At 39.9% G+C, this 22,302-nt stretch overlaps 1 protein-coding gene across 1 annotated transcript; it reads right to left on the minus strand.

Annotated features, from left to right (window-relative positions):
• Positions 1-1,000: 1,000 nt before the first annotated feature.
• COQ2 (coenzyme Q2 4-hydroxybenzoate polyprenyltransferase) lies at positions 1,001-22,014 on the minus strand. Its single transcript, XM_011941775.1, is given in 8 exon segments — positions 1,001-1,536; positions 4,728-4,916; positions 7,311-7,444; positions 9,553-9,638; positions 11,282-11,403; positions 16,159-16,325; positions 21,613-21,885; positions 21,888-22,014. Coding segments are annotated over 8 exon segments (1,263 nt in total). The 3' UTR covers positions 1,001-1,371.
• Between the last annotated feature and the right edge of the window lie 288 nt (positions 22,015-22,302).

A 22,302-nucleotide genomic window follows, 5' to 3' on the forward strand; every position in this document is an offset into this window, starting at 1 on the left:
TTTGCTGAGTAAACAATTAAATAATTTTTCCTACGCTTGTCAGTGCCTGGCATATGTAAGTGCTGTTAGATGCATCATCTTCATCATCCTCGTCATCATCTTCATCATCCTTGTCGTCATCACGCAATTTTGTATTTACTGCTGCCCACACCCACATATACAAATGACTGTCTGCCCTATAGCCGACTGTCTATGAGAGCAATTTAAATCAAGTAAGACATATTTTAGGTTGCTAATGTTAAGACTGAAGAGAAAAAGAAAAAAAAAAGCAAGGGGACAGGAAGTATGGGTGGTATATGTGAGATTTTTGAAGGTGGCTAAGAAAAGCTTCTTAGAGAAGGTGACATTTAAGAAAGGTTCTGCAGTGAAGGAGTAAGACATGATCTGGGGAGAACTTTCCAGACAAAGTGAACAGTAAATGCAAAGGCCTTGGGGTAGGAGTCTGCCCAGCCTGATTAAGGAACAGTGAGGCCAGTGGGGCTGCAGGTGTGAGTGAGAAGTCAGACATGAGGCCAGATCACAGAGGGCCTGGCAGGTGGTAGGACTTTTGTTTTGTACTGAGTGACCTAGGGAGATCCTGGAGGGTTCTGGGGAGAGGAATGACATGACCTTACTTAGGTTTTAAGAGAATTACTCTGGCTGCTGTGCTGAGAATATTCTGAAGGTGAGGGTAGCTAAGGGAAAAAACAGTAAACATTTAAGTATCACTATCCTATAAACTGTAATGGGATAAGATAAAAAAGATATAGACAGAAAATCAAGGTACTCTCTGGTGACTGCCTACTTGTTTGTTCTGATCACTGTGACTGCACACAAGAGACCAAATCTCCCAAATAAAAGTCAGGGTTGGTAAACAGTGGTATGTGTGGCTATACCAGCTAAATACTTCTATTTGCTTATTTAAATTATCCTAAAACATAAAAAAACAGAATTGGTTTCCTAAATTACAGTTTTTGGCAGTGACTAAAGGTCACAATAAAGAACAATAAGCCCCAACTTTCCAGAGCAGCTTTTATTTTTCCCTTAAAAAAGAGTCCATTTTCTTATAGAGACATTCATTTACGAAAGACCCACATCAGGCTTTTTCTAAAGTGCCAAAACTTGTACAATCCCCATAACTTCAGGTGAGAATTATAATGGGCAGAAGAATGTATCAAGTAAAATACTCAAGGCCATCTCAAATCCTGAAGAGTCCCTGGTTTCTGTGACACAGGGGAATTTTGCTAGTAAATAATTGAATTAAAATCCAGGTAAATATGCTCTAAATTTTCAGGTTCTTAATTCTTTAACATATTGTATCAGATTTTATATTCAAATCTAATTATATTTTGAAAAAAATGTTTTAATAATTCCTAGAAAAATTTCATTCCATTAATTTTCTATTTTATTCTCTATACTCTTCTTTGTTTTGTCTGTCTTCTTTTCTTTCCACAAATTCCCGAGGACAATCCCTAAAAAAACTATTAGCCCCAGTGTTCGGTTGGAGATAAATTTATTCCAACAATCCTCAGGTCTGTGGATGTCTAGAGTGTAAATCTGCAAGAGAGGAATAGAAATTTGTATTAATACCTAGTCTGGACATTGGGTCATCACAAATAAACATGTTAACACAGAGGAGGAAACTACAAATACAAAAGATAAAAAATTAGCTGGGCATGGTGGCACATGCCTGTAGTCCCAGCTTCTCAAGAGGCTGAGGTGGGAGGATTGCTTGAGGCCAAGAGGTCAAGGCTGCAATAAGCCGTGATCACCCTACTGCACCCTCCTAGCCTGGGTGAGAGAGTGAGACTCTATCTCAAAAACAAGAAAAAGAAAAAGAAAAATTTACCATATTTTTCACTTGGAATCATCCAAGCTGTTTCCTAAGAACTTTCAGTTGAGGGCTGCACGAATGCTTGTGAGGCAACCCATACTAATTTTAGTTATAACTATTTAGAAAGTTCTTCCTTATACTAACTGATCTAAAATCTGTCTCCCTGCAACTCCTACCCTCCAGTTGTGGTTTCAGTGTCTGGAGCAAAGTTTCTCAATGGAGAACAAGTACCATTTGGGCAGGACAACTCTCTATAATGCAGGGTAATCTGGTGCAGCACAAGATATTGACCATATCTGGCCATCATCCATATAGTCACCCCTCCTAGTTTATTATGATAACCAAAAATGCCCTCCCACATTTCTAAATCTCTCCTGTTCAGGGACCTACATTTAGAGAAGGGGAGCTAGAGACCTAAATCTGTTGCTAGTAATCTAGAACAAGCATACTCCTTTTTCCCCATGCTAGCCCTGCAAATAACACTAAGGATGTCTCATGTATGTTCCTATCTTCCTTAGGCATGGGGGACTATTCTTTATTATGTGGTCTGCAGACTTACAATCATCATGATTTCCTTTATCTTTAAATACTAGAAGATAGCTATGACCATCTCTAAACACTGTATCGAAAACTGGACAGAGAGGCCAGGCGTGGTGGCTCATGCCTGTAATCCCAGCACTTTGGGAGGCTGAGGTGGGTGGATCACTTAAGACCAAGAGTTCGAGACCAGTCTGGCCAACGTGGCGAAACCCTGTCTCTACTAAAAAAATACAAAAATGAGCTGGGCATGATGGCGTGTGCCTGTGGTCCCAGCTACTAAGGAGGCTGAGGCACAAGAATTGCTTGAAACCAGGAGGTGGTGGAGGCTGTACTGAGCCAAGATCGTACCACTTCACTCCAGCCTGGGTGACAGAGGGAAGACTCTGTTTCAAAACAAAAACAACAATGACAACAAAAAACTGGACACAGGACTATAAATGCAATTTAAAATACAAAGTGGGCTCCAAGTATTTCTTTTTTCTTCCTTTGAGACAGTTTCCTTTTGTCACCCAGGCTGGAGTGCAGTGGTACCATCTTGGCTCATTGTTACCTCTGCCTCCCGGGTTCAAGTGATTCTCCTGCCTCAGCCTATCGAGTGGCTGGAATTACAGGTGCACAACACCATGCCCAGCTAAGTTTTGTATTATTAGTAGAGACAGGGTTTATCCATGTTGGCCAGGCTGATTTTGAACTGCTGACCTCAAGTGATCTGCCCATCTCGGCCTCCCAAAGTGTTGGGATTATAGGCGTGAGCCACTGTACCTGGCCGAGTATTTCTTATAATATTTGTGATCGTCTTAATAATTTTTGCCTTCCTGTACTATTTAATATTCAGGTGTTTAAATATTAACCTATATCCATTATCCAGACCAGACAATCAAATGACAATGTCAGTCCTCATGGAACTGAGCTACGACCAAAAAGGGATGCTGAGAAATTCTGAAGGGAAAAATGGCGACATCCTAGAAAGTCACCAATTCCCATTTTAGTTTTCATAGTGAGGAAAACAGTGGAGGGGACACAGCATATGGTTTACTTTACAGACATCAAATTCTGATTTCCTTCATACCATGTTATGTAAGTCTTGCCTACACTGCTAGTAACTGGCAATAATCTGTATAAAATCAGTCATCTAAATATAGCTTCATGAATACTTTTTTTTTTTTGAGATGGAGTCTTGCTCTGTCGCCCAGGCTAGAGTACAGTGGCATGATCTTGGCTCACTGGAACCTCTGCCTCCTGGATTCAAGCCATTCTCCTGCCTGAGCCTCTTGAGTAGCTGGGGTTACAGGTGCCCGCCACCATGCCCAGCTAACTTTTGTATTTTTAGTAGAGATGGGGTTTTGCCATGTTCATGTTGGCCAGGCTGGTCAAACTCCTGACCTCAGGTGATCTACCATGAATACCTTTTTGATTCTGTTTAATGAAAATAAAAATAACATTGATATAAAAATATAGTCAATTTATTAGCAAGTGATTTAATCAAAATTAGATTTAATTCATTCATTTTACAAGTCAACAATGTAGATTCTCAACATAAGTTTGTGACAGGTAGGGGATGTGGTGTGTGGGTGAATATCCTGAAATGACAGCTTCCTGCTCTCTACTGGCAGAACTCTGACCAATGTTCTGCATTTCATATCTTATCTGGCCTTGGTCTTTATGCCAGCAGAAACCAAATTTATGAATAATTAGTCTACTAACCATCACTAGAAACCCAGTTTTTTTTTAAAGCTTTATCTGTCAGTTTGCTTTTAGAGTAATTCAACTCAAACCACAAGCTTCAGATATTACTGAAATTTTTCCAACCATGAATTCAGAAGTAATTCCAGGAAAATCAGAGGGGAAAATTTGGATTTAGGCCTGTATTTTTTTTTTAAATAATATAGCTTGGCTGGGGTTGGTAGCTCACACTGGTAATCCCAGCACTTTTGGGAGATCAGGGCAGGAAGACTGCTTGAAGCCAGGAGTTTAAGATCAGCCTGGGCAAAATCTTAAGACCCCATTTCTACAAAAAATAGAAAAAATTAGCAGGCATGGTGATGCATGACTGTAGTCCCAGCTACCCAGGATGCTGAGGTGGGAGGATCACTTCAGCCCAGGAGTTAGAGGTTGCAGTGAGCTGTGATTGCATCATTGCGCTCCAGCCTGGACAACCCTGTTTCAAAAAAAAGTTTTAAAATAAAATAAAATACTATAGCTAGCTTTCTTATAAGTTGAGGCCAGAGGGCAGGGGGGCTCTGTTAAAGGTAGTACAAGCCAAGTAGTTGTTTAAGAAGCTCCTTGCCAGGTAAATACAGAGGGCATACTGTTTAAATAATTTTTATAATTTATACTAAGGAAATATAAGGGACAAATAAGAAAAAGGTCAAACCTGGTGAGTCAGATGGGCTCCTACAGCACCCAGGGCAGCGTAGTAGGGAGCAGTCTGACCACTGTTCACACCCACTAGGCTCAGCGCCCCCAGCATGGCAACACTGAAGCCGCTGAGCCACAGCTTGGTGTTTTCTCCAAACCGCAGAGCCGTGGACTTAAGACCAATTAAAACATCATCTCTTTTGTCCTAATATCAGAAAGAAAAATAAACTGTTTTTTGAGATTTAGTTCACACACCATAAAATTCACATTTTGAAGTATCAGATGTAGTGTTTTTTAGTAATATTCACAAGGTTGTGCAACCAATTACCACTAACTACTTTCAGAAGAAGTTGTCTTTTAAAGAACATGCAGATATACTATAAGCGGTGAAAAATGACAGTAACTCAGAAACAGGCTGATCAGTAATGAATATGCAGATCAATCAAAGTTAAACACCACTGCTAAAATCACCATCCAGCTTCATTTCTATAAATCATTGTATTTGTTATAATCCTATAATGACTCTTAATTATATTTTTACAGTGTTAGGATTACAATTCAGCTCTAATTCTTCCCATAGCTCCTCTCTACCTCAGAGTTCTCAAATCTCAATAATCTCCCGTACATTTCAGTTTCAATCTTGCAAAAGTCACAGATGTAGAAAAATGCTCACTTACCACCTAACCACATCCACTCATTTTCCACTTCTAGCCCAATCTATCCCTTGCCTTTTCTTTTTTTTTTTTTTTTTTTGAGACGGAGTCTCGCTCTGTCACCCAGGCTGGAGTGCAGTGGCCGGATCTCACCTCACTGCAAGCTCCGCCTCCCGGGTTTACGCCATTCTCCTGCCTCAGCCTCCCGAGTAGCTGGGACTACAGGCGCCCGCCACCTCGCCTGGCTAGCTTTTTGTATTTTTTAGTAGAGACGGGGTTTCACCGTGTTAGCCAGGATGGTCTCGATCTCCTGACCTCGTGATCCGCCCGTCTCGGCCTCCCGAAGTGCTGGGATTACAGGCTTGAGCCACCGTGCCCGGCCTCCCTTGCCTTTTCTATCAAATCCTGTTTAGGTAGAGCTAGGTCTTGATGATATAACCACATGTAGCTGCCTGGTTTCTCCCAGTAAGTTTACTTGTAAGCATCTTCATATACTGTTGTAAATAATGATGGTCACGAGATATCAGTGGCTGCATGCTGAACTCTCTGCACTGACCTACAGGCAGACAGCAACCTGACAGGCTTTCCTTTGGGGCCCAAATCCAAATAACAATGACTGTGACTGTTTCTGTTTTTCCTTTCATACTACAATCACCTTCAGGGTGCAAACTGTCTGTAATTATGTGAACCACAAAAGTGCCAATGAGTATGTGGTGTTTTCCTGAAGTTGTTAATCTAACTGGAGTACTGGTATCCTAAGCACTGGTTCCAGACCTTACTGCAAAAAGTACAGGCATCTCTTCTAACCGCAAGTCAAGTTTCACTTTGGAAGTAAGGCTGATTACACATCTGCCTTTTCAAGATACTACAAATGTAGCAGGGCATAGGGGATTTAGTGGAAGAAAACAGGATGAAATCCAGACATATTCTTCAAGTAAATGGTTGAGAATACATAATCATATTTCAGAAAAATACTGAGAAAAACTTTTTTGAAAAGTTCATAAATGTATTCTCAGAACATGTACTATCAAATCATCACACTGTATACCTTGGATATGCATAATTTTATTTGTCAATTACTCCTCATTAAAGCTGGGGGAAAGTTTATAAATGTAAAAGAAAAAAATGAGTTTTTAGAATTGAATTTATCAAAAAGGAAAAATCAAAAGCTATAAAAACGCATATAATCCTTTACATCAATAATACCACTTCTAAAAATTTAACTGAAAAACTCCTATTCAAGAAGTATTAATGATTAGAACAATATTACTTATAATTGTGAAAACTCAAACAACTTAAGTAGTCAAAATGGAGAAACTGTTAAATTTGTTTCAATTATGGCACATCAAATTTATGGCATGTTAAATTGGGGCATAGACTATCTCACAGTCCACAGTCTTAAAGCGACAATGACAAAGAATTGGTAAAAATATAGGAAAATGTTCACTAACTACACCAAGTATAAAAGTTGCATAATTCAACGATCAGAGGGACAGGAAAATGTAGTGGTTAAAAGCAGTCTCTGAACACTGGGCTTGAATCATAGTTCTGCCACCCACTAACGGTCTGACATGACAAATACTTCTTCACATGTTTCCTCTTCTGTTAAATGAGGTTAATGTTTAAGTACTTTCCTCGAAGGCTGTTGGGGGATTAAGTTTGTAAAGTACTTAAAACAGTGCCTGGCATATAGTAAATACTACTTAATTGCTTGTAAATAAAATAAATGAGTTGGATTTTGGTAAACACACATAAACATAAAAAAAATTTTGTTGGAGCCATGGAACTGTGAGTGACCTTCTTTTTAGAAAAAAAATTCTTCCTCCTTAATTTGGTTCTTAAAGTTCTTAAAAACAACAAATTTAAGAAAAAGGTTTTCTCCTTAATTTGGTTCTTTAAAAACAGCAACAACTAAACCAAAGTTAAGAAAAAGATAATTTATTTACCTGATGGGCATAAATAGTATCATATATTAGTGTCCACATAACTCCAGAAAAATAAAGAGGCAGGCAAACAGATGGATCACAGGAACCCTTGATAGCAGACCATCCAAGTAATGCTCCCCAATTAAATGTCAAGCCTACAATTAGCAAAACACAAAAAAGGGGAAAGTCTATACATACTTTAGAATCCTAAAGGGAAGGAGTAGCATCGGAGCGCGTTCAGTGCTCCTGGGTATCAGACTCAGTGTGTGCTGCTTTCTGTGGGTTCCTTCCTTAAACCCTTTCAACCCTCGGTGGTAATTATTAGCTCCATTTTACAAAAAAGAAAACAGGCTCAGAGAGGTTAATAATTAAAGTAACAGAGCTAATAAAAAGAATAATAGCCCCTAATTAAGTAAATAGTAGGTTTAAAGAGAAGATTTATCCTACCTAGTATGGTGCGTGGCACTACCAATAACAGTAGATGCTGGGATCTGAACTTAGATCTATCTGACTCAAAAACCCATGTTCTTTCTGTTACCACTCTGCCTCCCCTACCAGCTACAGAAACAAGAATATACATAGGAACACTGATTTATTCCACAAGGGCATCATCTCTGAGGACTGTAAACAAACACCTACATGTTGACAGCTCTCAAATCTCCACTTGCAAGCCTGATCACTATCCTAAGCTCCAGACTCCATACTGAACCGTCTGCTGGACGTCTCTGCCTACAAGTTGCTCATGTACCTTAAACTCAATGTGTCTCAGATACCTTTTCTCAGAAACCCCTTTTCTCCTCCTATGTTACCTATTTCCACTCATGTCCCCTCCTTAACTGATTAAGTGCCTCTCCTTTGTGGTCCCATAGCGCTCCTGCCTGCCACATTATACTGCAATGACCTGTTTATCTGTCATCTCCATCTCCAACTCCTTAAAGATGGTCAGTGTGTTTTAGTCATTTTTATTTTCCCAGTACCTGCTGCAATTCCTGGCACAAAGTAAATGTAGGGGTTCAATAAATGTTTGGAATAAATATACCAGCTTCTTAATATTATTTACAGAAAGGAAATGCTTATATTGAGAATATAATTTCAAATTTAATAAAGAGAACATTCAATGAGAGGATCTTAGAAAAAGATAAATATTCTACCACAACTTCCCCGCAAATCAGGCTCACATCAGTTTCCTGAGTTGCTTTTAGTTCTTTCCTTTACTGAAAATAATGATTCAAAGAACTAGAGTCATTCTAGGAATATTCTAGGAATAGAAAAGTCTGGGAATAGATATTTTTGCAACAGATTCTGATACTGGCTTACCTAACTATCTTCCTTTTTTTTTCACCAACAAGTATGTATTCAGTACCTACACTGTGCCAAGTGCTATGCTAAATGCTGGGCCACAATTTATTAACTGGAGACCACAGGAGGCTCTCAACATATTCTTGGTTGAATTAATGCTGTTGAAATGAGTAATGCCGGATTAGAATCCTATGGTAGCCCAGAAGAGACTGTCTAACTTCTTCCTGAGAGGCTTCACAGAACAGGAGCTGTCTAAGCTATCACATACACTTTAACCCTTGTTTTCCTGCCACAGAGTGCTTCCTACTCCATTCCTCAAATTCTTTAGGGCATCTAGATTAAACATTTTTTCATGACATACCGAGATTTTTAAAACAGCATTTCAGACAGCAATGATGGCCAGGCGCGTTGGTACACACCTGTAATCCCAGCACTTTGGGAAGCCAAGGCAGGCAGATCGCTTGAGCTCAGGGGTTTGAGACCAGCCTGGACAACATGGCGAAACCGTCTCAACAACAACAAAAAATACAAAAACTAGCCAGGCAGGGTTATGAATGCCTGTAATCCTAGCTACTCAGGAGGCTGAGGTGGGAGGATCACTTGAGCCTGGGAGTTCAAGTTTGCAGTAAGCTGAGATCGTGCCACTGCACTCCAGCCTGGGCAACAGATCAAGACCCTCTCTCAGAGAAGAAGAGGGGAGAGGAGAGGGTAGGGGAGGGGAGGAGAGGGTGAGAGAGGAGAGGAAAAAATAATGATGATAATGATAACCCTAATAAACATGCAATATTTCTTAGCTAATAAAAATAGCCAACTGCTCTCCTTTAAAATGTGAAAATCTACTATTGGTTAGGAAAATTACATGACTGATTTGTCATTTCATCTTTACCTATCTATCTACCTATCTCTCCATAAAAATGTAGTTTGCAGGTATCAAAGGAAATACTTAGAGTTATTTTAAGCTCACCCAAGGCTAGTTGAGGCCAGTATGTAATTCTTTTCATTAGTGGGTAGGTCATGACAAGAAGTAAGGATCCTGCTCCCAGAGCTATACTGAAAAGAGGAAAAACCATTAAAGTGATTATTACCACTACCTCTTAGAAACCACAAAATACTTTAAGACAACGACATAAGTAATACTAATTATATTTTATCTTAAATTATATTTTATGTAAGTTATCTTCCTAGCCTTTGACTTTCCCTATTATAAAGGATGAGTAGAAAACTACTTTAAATGTTATACAACAACCAAACAAAATAATAGCTAACACATACAGTACTTTGAGGTATTAGGCACTATTCTAAGTGAATCACATTTGTTAATTCATTACAATCTTCACAACGACTCCAAAAGGCAGGTATTAGAATACGAATGTTTATTCTCTTCCTTTTTGGCAGATGGGAAAACTGAAGCACAAAGAAACTAAGTAGTTTGCTAATTGTTATATAGCTAGTCATAGCAGAGCCCAGATTCAAACCTAAGGTAGTCTGGCTCCAGAGTCCAACCTATCCACCACCAAATGTTAACTACCAAATGTTACTGCCTCTCTGAACTGCTTGCAAACATTAAGGCATCTAATAAACTGAGATGTCCTAACTAATAATTAGAGTCAAGATATCCCTCCTTATACGCATGATGCGGTGTTACTTTTCTAGCAAAAAGGCAACACCTGTGATAATGTGATACAATAAGATGTTCTAGGCCGGGCGCGGTGGCTCAAGCCTGTAATCCCAGCACTTTGGGAGGCCGAGACGGGCGGATCACGAGGTCAGGAGATCGAGACCATCCTGGCTAACACGGTGAAACCCCGTCTCTACTAAAAAATACAAAAAAACTAGCCGGGCCAGGTGGCGGGCGCCTGTAGTCCCAGCTACTCGGGAGGCTGAGGCAGGAGAATGGCGTAAACCCGGGAGGCGGAGCTTGCAGTGAGCTGAGATCTGGCCACTGCACTCCAGCCCGGGCGACAGAGCAAGACTCTGTCTCAAAAAAAAAAAAAAAAAAAAGATGTTCTTAGGACCTCAAAGTTTATCTAACACTACCCCTTCCAGAAATAACCTTCCAAAGGTATTTTCATGTAATTGATGCTATCAGGGCAAGGCATGCAAAATTAAGTCTAGTCTCTATAAAGTAACTCTTTTTGTCTTTCTTCTCTGGCATTGAAGTACTTTGTAAACGGCAATCCAATCCGATACACAAAAGTTTCGTTTTGTCTCATTTAAGAGATATAGGAATGAGTCCTCCCACTTCTTTCTTCAGTCATTGATTAGTAATACCACCCTGGGAAAGACATAGTTCCTCTTTTTGCAAAATGAGTATAATCACTTCTGCTTTAAGTCTACTTTAGAGATACTGTCAGCATAAATAAAATTATACACATATGTGTGGGTGTATACACACACATTCATGCACGCACTTAGAAAACCTATGAAATTGCTTTGTGTCACTTAGGGAAAGTAGTGCAAATACTGGAGGTGGTTCAAAACAAATTAAATGTTCATTTCTTAACTCCTTTGGCTGAAAGCATTCTTGAAGCAGATTTAAAAATGTGTGGTAAGTTACTTACACTTGCTAACTTACAGCTGCTTGATAAGTAGCAAATGAACAACTTTGTGGTAAAGATATTTCATTGTATTCCTACTTTCTTCATTTCAAAGGAGAGATTTTATACATGATGTGGAAAACATGTTTAATATACCTGTAGTAATTCAGACACAGAAGAACACCCAGTGCCAAGGTTAGCTGTCCCCCAAGAAAAACAAAGGACTGAAAAGTTGAAATGTCTCCAGCGGCTATTGGACGATTGGCTGTTCTTGTAACCTTAAAACATAAAAACAGATACCTGAACTTCACGTAATGACTCAATCATTTATTTAAACATTTAGTGAAGAGACTGGCCCATGGTGGGCACAAATATAAATGAAGAGAGAAATCAACATTTTAAGTACTGGCGGGAATCAAAACTTCATATTTAAAACAGCTTTGAAAAGAACTAAAAATTCCCACCACTAATTCTCTTTTCTCCCATCCCCATCTCTAAACAAACAAAACAAAGGAAATTCCTGGCTGGGTGCAGTGTGGCTCAAGCCTGTAATCCCAGCACTTTGGGAGGCTGAGGTGGGAGGATTGTTTGAGGCCATGAGTTCAAGACCAGCCTCGGCAACATAGGGAGGTGCTGTCTCTACAAAATAAAATAAAATAAAATAAATAAAATTAGCCAGGTATGGTGATGTGTGCCTGTAGCCCCAGCTATTGGGGAGGCTGAGGCAGGAGGACTGCTTGAGCCTAGGAGGTTGAAACTGCAGTGAGTCATGAAACTGCAGTGCATCAAGCTCTCCAGCATGGGTGACACAGCAAGACCCTGTGTCAAATAAATAAATAAATAAAAGACAAAGCAACTTCCCTATCAGCTATTTAGCTATAACATGTTCAATTTCCACAGAGAAAGCCTAAAATATTTACGAACTGGCACAATCTCAGCTCACTGCAACCTCTGCCTTCCAGGTTCAAGCGATTCTCAGCCTACCAAGTAGCTGGGATTATAGGCATCCACCACCACGCCTGGCTAATTTTTTAGCCAGGTTTCACCATATTGGACAAACTGGTTTTGAACTCCTGACCTCAAGTGATCCGCCTGCCTCGGCCTCCCAAAGTGGTAGGATTATAAGCATGAGCCATGGCGTCCAGCCCTTTTAATCTTCTTAACGGGGTCCTTAACAGATAAAAATTTGTTGATGAAGTGCAAATTCAATTTTTCCTCTTATGGGTTGTGCTTTTTGTATTTCTCACAGCTTTCAAGATTTTAAAATTTTCTTTAGTTTTCAGAAGTTTGATTATAATGTTTGATTATATAAAACAATAAGTTTTCAGAAGTTTAATTATAATATATGAGGTGAGGAGTCTGCGCGTTTATCGTGTCTGGAGGTTGCTCACCTTCTTAAATATGTAGGCTTAAGTCTTTTGCTAAATTTGGGGCTTTTACAGCCAATATTTCTTCAATCATTTTTCAGCCCCAACCCCTTTCTCCTGCTTTTCCAAAACTCATGAAACAAATATTAAGATCATTTGTTATAGTCCAAAGGTCTTCAATTTTTCAGTCTATTTTCTGTTTTCCAGATGGTGTCATTTCTATTATTCTATCTCCAGTTCACTGATTCCTTCCTCTGTCCCCTCCATTCTGCTGTCGGCCCATCCACTGAATTATTATTACAATTATTATTATCTTTCAATTATAAAATTTCCATTTGGTTCTCCTTTATATTTTCTATTTCTTTGCTGAGAGGTGGTATTTTTCATTTGTTTCAAGCATGTTTGTAATTGCTCACTGAAGCATATTTATGACTGCTGCTTTAAAAATCTTTCTAAGAAATCCTAACATCTCTGCCATCTCAGTGTTGTTCATCTGCTGATTGTCTTTTTTTCACTCAAGTTGAGATTTTCCTAGTGCTTGGTATGACAAATGATTCTTAACCGAAATCTGGACAGTTAAGTATTATGTCATGAGACTATGAATCTTATTTAAACCTTTCATTTCAGTTGACTTTTTTTGACACTGCTCTGGCAAAAGAAGGAGGTGGGAGATGCTGCCTAATTGCTACCAGCCGGGGTTACAAGTTCAAGTTCCCAACCTGGTTTCCACTGGTCCCTGCCCAGTAGGCTTTTTATTTTTATTTTTATTTTTTTTCTGTCTGTGCCCAATGACATTTCCAGATTTCTGGCTTCTTCAGTTCCAAGTCTGGGATATATGAAGAAAAACAAAATCTACGAAATTCTTTGGGTCCTGAGGTCCCTGGCCAGTCTGCCACCTTTTCTCCACAGTCCTCCTATGTTTTTTTATGTATAATGTCCAGGGGTTTTAGTCATACTTAGTGGAAAGAATAGGGAAAATACATCTATTCCATCTTCCTGGAAGCAGAAGTCAAAATCTATGTAATTAGTTTCAACCCTAGTCAAGAATGTGGGATGTAAACGTTTAGGGGAGAGTCTGTCTACTAAATAAGATAAAGCAATTTAGAATTTTGCAGTTTGCCTTCAAATAATCTCAAATGTTCACTTATCTAAACAGACCCATGCTTCATAAACTGTTACTAATTTATAGCACTATTTTTCATTTTCTGGAAGGCTTATACTAAGCTAGAAATTTTTTTAAGTGATGAACTACTATTAATACATGTTCAAGAGTTATCTTGAAGTGATATATGCCAGAAGCCTCATTCATAGAGTGTACAGAATAAAAACTGACCAGGATGTGTGGACCTCCAAATCAAGAAAGTGTGTATCTCATGTTTGTTGGTTTCTTGTATGTCTTCTTTTGAAAAATGTCTGTTCATGTGCGTTGCCTACTTTTTAATGGGGTTATTTTTTTCTTGTTGTTTGAGCTCCTTGTAGATTCTAGACATTAGCCCTTTGTTGGACGCATTGTTTGTAAATATTTTCTCCCATTCTGTAGGTGGTCTGTTTACTCTGCTGATTATTTCTTTTGCTATGCAGAAGTTTTTTAGTTTAATTAAGTCTCATTTGTCTATTTTTGTTTCTGTTGTGTTTCCTTTTGGGGACTTAGTCAGATATCACTAATCATCAGAGAAATACAAATTAAACCACAATGAGATACCATCTTCTATGCCAGTCAGAATGGCTATTATTAGAAAGTCAAAAAACAGACGTTGGTGAGGATGTGGAGAAAGGGGAACACTTATAAATGGTTGGTGGGGCTGTAAATTAGTACAATCTCTATAGAAAAAAACATGAAGATTTCTCAAGAACTAAAAACAGAACAACTAATTCAACAATCCCACTAGTGGAGAAGAAATCATTTTGCCAAAAAGACACCTGCACTCGTACATTTATGACAGCATTATTCACAATAGCAAAGTCGTGGAATCAACCAAAGTGTCCATCAATGGATGACTAGATTAAAAAATGTGGTATATATACACCGTGGAATATAAGACCATAAAAAAGAATAAAATCACGTCATTTGCAAAAGCAACATAGATGGAACTGGAGGCTATTATTAATAGTGGAATGACTCAGAAAGTCAAAACCACATGTTCTCACTTATAAATAGGAGTTAAACAACGGGTACACAGAAACATACAGAGTGGATTAATAGACACTGGAGACTCCAAAAGGTGGGAGGGTGGGAGGGAAGTGGAGGATGAAATACTACCCATTAGGTCATACTAATGGTACACATACTAATGGTACACTAAAAGCCCAGACTTCACCACTACACACTATATCCATGTAACCCAACTGTAACTGTACCCCTAAATCCATCAAAACAAAAACATTTTTAAAGAAAAAGAAAAAAGGACAGTGTGCATCTCTTGGCAAATTAAAGCATCCCAATTGTGTCAGAGAAATGCTTTACCATACAGCTCCTGCCACTCTTCTACTACACCCCGTATCCTCCAGCCACACGCAGACCATGTAGTTGCTGTTATCAAACAAATACTCATCTCACAGCCATGCCTCTGGACCTGCTGTTCCCTCTGTCTAGAGAAACCTTCACCCTCTAGCCCACTCTTTTTTGCCATCCTATTCTTTCAGAGTTCAAAGGTCGCCCCTGCCTGGAAAGTTATCTCTAATCCTCTCCCTTAGGTTGAGGTAAGTGGTCTTCAGCAAGTTCCCTGGTGAATACTATTCTCAAAAGACTTCTGCTGTATTATAATTACTAAACCCTTAATGTCAGGAATGTTGTATTTCATCGATGCAATCCTAGAACCTGCCACCGGGTCTTCCACATAGCAAGTACCCAATAAATGCTTTTGAATTAAAAAATATATTAATGGCCAGGTGCAGTGGCTCATACCTGTAATCTCAGCACTTTGGGAAGCCGAGGCAGATAGATCACCTGAGGTTGGGAGTTCGAGACCAGCCTGACCAACATGGAGAAACACCGTCTCTACTAAAAATACAAAATTAGCCGGGCATGGTGGCGCATGCCTGAAATCCCAGCGAGTCAGGAGGCTGAGGCAGGAAAATCGCTTGAACCTGGGAGGTGGAGGTTGCGGTGAGCCACGATCACACCAGTGCACAACTTGCACTTTTCCTTGGTTGCAATTCTATATTGTCTACATTTTTCAGAACAAGCATGTATTATTTTTCTAAGGAGAAAAAATGGGTAAAGTTATGTTTTTAAAAGAAACAACTATAGGAAACACTAACAAGGGCTGCTTTGATTCACTTGATTTATGTAAGAATAGTTAGGGCTCTAAAATACATCTCAAAGGAAGGGATGACAGATCTTTGGACACTTGAAGGTTCAGGATGGATTTTTCACTTTCATTCCTAACCTTTAACTCCCTCACCCTCAGTCTTCCAAATTCTCAATTCACTTTATAATAATAAAGTACACACCTTGTCCCTGGGGCCACTCTTGTGTTGAGAAAGGAAGTATTGTACTCTGCACTTTGCAATACCAGCTATTCAACTGATCCTGGCACTTTCTATGCTGGATTTCTGTAGTCCCTGAATGATCTTGTTGCTTTATATGGCATTCAAAAGCGATACCACTATGTTATTCTGCAGAATTGAGAAGAGCCTCTCTATTCCTTTTCAGGATGAAATTACCTTTTTATCATAGTCCTGGTCCCACATGTCATTAATAGTGCAGCCTGCTCCACGCATCAGAATGGCTCCAGTGCCAAAGAGGGAGAGCATGTACCAATCTGGAAAACAACCTGGTTCAGCTGCCAAACCAATGCTCCAGGTACATGGTAAATACAGCAGCCAGGTTCCTAAGCAAAAATAAAAAGACAAAAAAGGTATAAATTTAAGTCAGTTAACTGTCTTCATTTGTTTAAACACCACATACCAAAGAAATAAAGACACTATAAAAAAAAATGACAAAACTGAGAGAATAAATTTGCAACTCAAATCACAAAGGACTCCTTACTATGCAGAGTGCTGAGAAGATCAACAGTTCAATTAAAAACTAGACAAAACACATAATAAAAATTCACATAAAAAATACAAATGGCTCTGATACGTATGAAAAGATACTCAACTTTGAGAACTACATGAATACTACATTGAGATAAAAATTTTCACCTATCACTGGCAAAACCCAACGTCTGACAACACACTCTAGGGAGTTGAATACTCTTACGTATTTCTAATAAGGTTACAAAATGGCCCTACCTTTGTGAAGGACAACTTAAAAATTGTTTATTGTGTGTTTATACATGTATATAAATATATTTATGTACCTACATATAAAACATTCATACACGAATGTTAATATGCTCACAGACCATGTCAGGAAGAACACACCAGAAACAGATAATAATGAATAATGATTGCTGCTGGGGAGGGGAACTGTGTCGACAGGAGACAGGGGTAAGAGACTTGCCTTTCACTCTACACCCTAGCACCTTCTGAATATTGTATCATATACACACATTACCTACTCAAAAAAGTAAAAATTTCCTTTACTATTGTTAGTACAATACACTAAGATGGTCTAGTTTATTTTTATTTTTATTTTTTTTTTTGAGACAGCATCTCACTCTGTCACCCAAGCCAGAGTGCAATGGCATAATCGTAGCTCACTGTGGCTTCAAACTCCTGGGCTCAAGTGATCCTCCTGTCTCCGCCTCCCGAGTAGCTAGAACTACAGGTGCAAGCCACCATGCTCAGGTAATTATGTTGCTCAGGCTAGTTTCAAACTCTTGGCCTCAAGTAATCTTCCCACCTTAGCCTCCCAAAATGCTGGGATTATAAGTGTTAAATTTTTTGTTATTTTGAACTGAGTACTTTGCAGCTACATGTACAAATGAGGTTAGTCCTTAGTACTTAACCAATAAACTAGATGAAATTAAGATAAAAACAAATAGATTATATAAAAGACTTCAAATATGAACTTTAATATTCTACTTCTAAAAGAAAGTCTTTCAACTGATGTTTGGATATGCTGCCTATTAGATACATTCTGAGCTTTCCTTCCCTATGGAGGGATACAAGAGAAAAGGAATTTGGGGCTAAACTTCAGATCCTGAAGAAAAATGGTCAAATGACTAAAGTCCCTGTAATCATATTTAAGCTTCACTAAGTTTAAGCTTGATTCATTTACACATATTTATGAAGCATATACTCTGTGCCAGAACTGTGCTAAGAACTGGGAATATAATGGTGGCTAAGACAGAGGTGGCTTCTGCCTTCATGCAGCTCATAAATCAAAAGGAAGAAATGCAGTTAAATAAGCAATAACAATAAAAAGATCAATCCAACAACAGGACAAGAACAGAGTCCTTCAAAGGCATAAAACAAAACTATCCAAGTTAGTTAGCTAGTTTTGGGAGGGGGTAGAGAGGAATCAGAGTGTCTTTTCCAAAGGGGATTTAAATTTACACAACAGAAACAAAAGTTAAGGAGAAGCCTCAAGCTAAAACCTTGAGAAATGGCCAGTCCAGACCTGAATTCAGGTTGTCCTGGACAGACTCATACTTGGTACACTCCACAGTAACAATGGTTAACATTTACGGAGTGTTCATGAAGTGTCAGGCAGTGTTCTAAATGCTTTATATGTCTAAACTTATTTAATCTTCAATGACATCTTTATATTAAACTTAATTATTTATTTATATATTTATATTAGAGACAGGGTCTGGCTCTGTTGCTGAGGCTGGAGTAACACGATCATAGTTCACTACAGCTTCTGACTCCTAGGCTCAAGCAATACTTCCGCCTCAGCCTCCCAAGTAACAACCTTACATAGTAGGTATTGTTAATAACCCTGTCTTACAGATGAGGAAACAGATAAACAGAGTGGTTTAAGTAAATCATAGTAGATGTAACTACTTTCTTTACCCTGGAGCTCTGAGTATAGTTCACAAGGGACAGAGGAATAGCTGATCCTATCCTCCTAGGCTAGAGAAGAAAGAATACCACTTCGCAGCTATTATTTCCTGGTACAATTAGAACTAAAGGTTCCACTAAAAAGAAAAAAATTCTAGACAGAAAGATGTGTAACCACCTATAGTGTTTTCTATCAGGAACAAAACTTGCTTGGCCAAAAATCTGTATTAAAAGTACCATATTCGCTTACTGATAGGAATCTGCAGAGCTCCCCTACAGATGACAAGGGCTTCTACAGTGAAGGGGAAAGTAAGAAGATTTCTCAGTTCTATGTCTGCCACTTGTAAGTTGAGTGACACTAGACAGTAAAGTATCTTAAGGCTTAAGTCTTCGTTTCATCTGTAAATGAGGTAAGAGAACAGCTATCTCAAAGAGTTGTTATGAGATGACAATATTAATGATGATATTATGATAATAATAATAACAGATACATGGCCCTTATTGTACCAGGTGGTTTCAGAGAACACTTTTGACTCTCACAACAAGCCTATGAGATAGGCACTATTTTTATTACAACCATTTTACAAATACAGAAACTGATGCAGAGAGGGAGTAATTGTGCCCAAGACCACACAGGTAAAAAGTGGCCAAGGTGGTATTCCAACCCAGATGGTCTGGCTGCAGTCTGTATCCTAAGTCCAATGCTGTCACTCTGTACACCCTAAATCTCTCCATACACTTCAGTTTCACCTGTTCTTTTGTCCCTACTGATTCTTAGCAACATTTTTTTTGTCTTCCATATGACACTTTCATTCCCCATACTTTTCTGTGAAGAAAGATGCAGAGGTAGCAAAGACAAGAGACAAGTAGATTGCAAAAAGAAATGTTTCTTATAGAAAAAGGAAAAACTCTATGGGAGATGAAATAAAATGAGGAAGTTCTGAGGGGTGATGAGCAGATCAAAGACAGATGATCTTTAAGACATCAATCATCATCACCCATAAATGTGGTCAAACAAAACACTACACTTCCAATTTGGTGGAAAGAGTGCCACCTGCTGAAACTTCCCGGAATAAGGTAGTTTGGCCCATTTGAAAGAAACTACTGCCTTCTCAAAAACAATGAAACCTGCTATTGATCAATGAAGGTTAACAAGCTATAACTTCAACAAAGTAAAACAATGAACATACAATTACCCCACAAAATAAGAATTTAAATAAAGAAGTATCAAACCTGGAATCCTACTCCTGTCAATTATTGTTCCTGGCATGTGTTAGAGGTTAAAATGAATTCTAACATTGTACTATTTAGTTTTCTGAAAAATCCTGTAATGATCACCTTATTTAGAACCAAACCATGCAGGCTAGTATCTTCCTAACATATACAATCTGTAAGTACAATATTCTCCAATCCCCACTTCTAAGATAATAATGGCTATTTCTTCAGCACATATTATGACAGGCACTGTTCTAAGCACTTAACATATATTAATAAATTTTCATGACCTCACAAAGTCCACATTGTCATTAATAGTATCTTCATTTTACAGATGATAAATGGATGCCCAGAGAGGTGAAGTAATTTAACCAAGGTCCCTAGATAAGCAGGGTGGAGGTTCACATCCAAGAGGTCTGGCTCCAGAGTTTTGTTCATAACCCCTTTGTTGCCTCCTATTACACGGCGGAAGGTCCAGCCACTAAGATAGAAGCCAGAGGTTTAACTGGGGAAATGGGAATAATGGCAGATGTTCATCTATAAGCCTACACTGCCACTCCATGCCACACACTCCAAGAACAGAATTAGTCAGGCTTCAGATTGGAACTGGGCTTGGAAATGTATGCCTCTCAACATGAATCTCCCCAAAATGCATGGGGGTCATACACAGCCTCCCAATGATGGCAGGGCTGTACCTATCATTCAATGGGCTTTTAGGCTTTAATAGCCGACTGTTATAACTTAGTGCTCTGATCCCAAACAGGTCGTGCATAAATCTAGAATACCAAAAGCAAGGCCTAATTTGGGTCTCGTATGGGCAAAGTGGAGTGAATGTACCTAGGCCTTTGAATACATCCCCATACACTGCAATGGCAAATGTCATCATCTAGATTGGCTGGAGTTCATCCTCCACTTCTCCCTCCACGTTATCCAGCTTCTTCAGACCCGTTCTTGTCTAGTCTCATTTCCCATTTTCCACACCCACTTGGTGTTCCAGGTTAGGCTCATAATCGTAGTATTCTAACACTCCATCCTTGGTTCTTTGCAAAAATACTTCTTGCACTAAGATCTCTTCTCTCCTTTGCAAAATCAACTTGTCCTTTGGAGTATAATTTCTTCTTGAAACTTTCCAGCAAGGGACCCACAGTAATTTCTCTTTTTTCCTGTAGCACTTGCTATCTGTACCACTCATATTTGATCCATATTTTCCTAGCTCACCAAATAGTCTTTTTCAACAAGACCAGAGTTCCTTGAAAGCAAGGAGTTTCCATAGCTCTTTCTATCTCTATGGCCGGACAATGTAGTAGGAACTTATTAATTCACTTAACACTACTTGAGAAGCCAATCAACCAATAAGTGCATAAGGTTAGTGGTGCTATTAAGAAAAACTGCGGATAAAGCGACAGAAACGGAGGTTGGTAGGTGTTAATTAAAATAGGAAAGTCAGGGAAATCTTCCTGTTGGGGGCGATTGTGAGCTGACAGGCAGTCCGTAAGCGCTGTCTCTGCCGCGTTCAAAAGAATTAAATCTTTGCCTTATGGGTGACGCAGGTAAAAGAGCTCCGACTCAGTAGCAAAACAGAGTTCTTCTGGTCTGGCTCCGACGAGGAGCCTTAGTTTCCGCAGCGTCTTAACAGCTTTAATTATTGTCTTTGTGGGCCTTACAAGATTGCTGGGAGGATCAAACATTCTAATAAATGAATGCGGGCCACGAGAACGGAACCTTCCGCTTGAGTCACCATTTAAACAAGTATTTGTGGAAAGAGAATCATCTTGCCCACTTCAGGTGCTCAGGATGCAGAAAGACGTGAAACCGTCGAGTCCTTTAGGAGACTATCCCGACTGCGTGTCCCGAGGCGACTCGCCCCTGGGCGCACGGCAGTCGGCAGCCAAGCCCAAGCTTTCAGGCTCTCATTTCCATCACTCCCGGGCCGGCCGCCGCGGACAGCTCCACGGAGCCGAGTCGGAGGCTGCTACTTGCAAATTCCCGGGCTGCCCGCCCGCCCGCACTCACCAATGGGTTTGTCCAACCGCATGAGGCGCAAGTACGGCTGCAGGGGGCGGGGCGCGGAGTTCACCACTGCCGCCGCGGACAGGCTGAGCTGGCGCCCTCGCGGCCCGGGACAGGCGGAGGGCTGCAAGTCACCACCGTGGGGCGCGCCGGTCTCACGCGCCAGGGCGAAGGAGCGGCCCCGCCAGCCCGGCAGCGACGCCAGTCCCACAGACCGCAGACCCCGCGCGAACCGCGCGGCTCGCGAGCCCAGCATGGCGCTGGGGAGGCCGGGAGAGCTCGGATTGACGTCATTCCCCAGCGGGCATGCGCAGTGCCATCCGCAGGATGCAATCCAAGTCGGCCAGGCTGGGCGGCGGTGTGGACAGAACCCTTCCTCATCCTTACTTGAGAAAAAGGGCTCATCGTGGTCGCTTACTGTAAGGAAGGAATACTTAACGTAAAAGGAATTCCTGTTGGCAAAAGGCAAAAAAATTACGACAAATTTAGTTGTAATTTTTTACAACTCGATCTCGATTGACTTTGTGATTCTGTTATCGGGCAACACTCAGAACAGGGGTCTCTGAGGAAACAAACAAAAAATAGAATCGGGCAACACCTTATTCCATAAAACAGAATAAGTGTTCCAAAGAGTCGAGCGGAGGAAGTTGGCTTTATAGACAGAAAAAGGGATGAAGAAAGCAGAAGCGGAGA

This window comes from Colobus angolensis, unplaced genomic scaffold, assembly GCF_000951035.1.
Source record: "Colobus angolensis palliatus isolate OR3802 unplaced genomic scaffold, Cang.pa_1.0 Scaffold200, whole genome shotgun sequence".
In the NCBI taxonomy this organism is placed as follows: Eukaryota; Metazoa; Chordata; class Mammalia; order Primates; family Cercopithecidae; genus Colobus; species Colobus angolensis.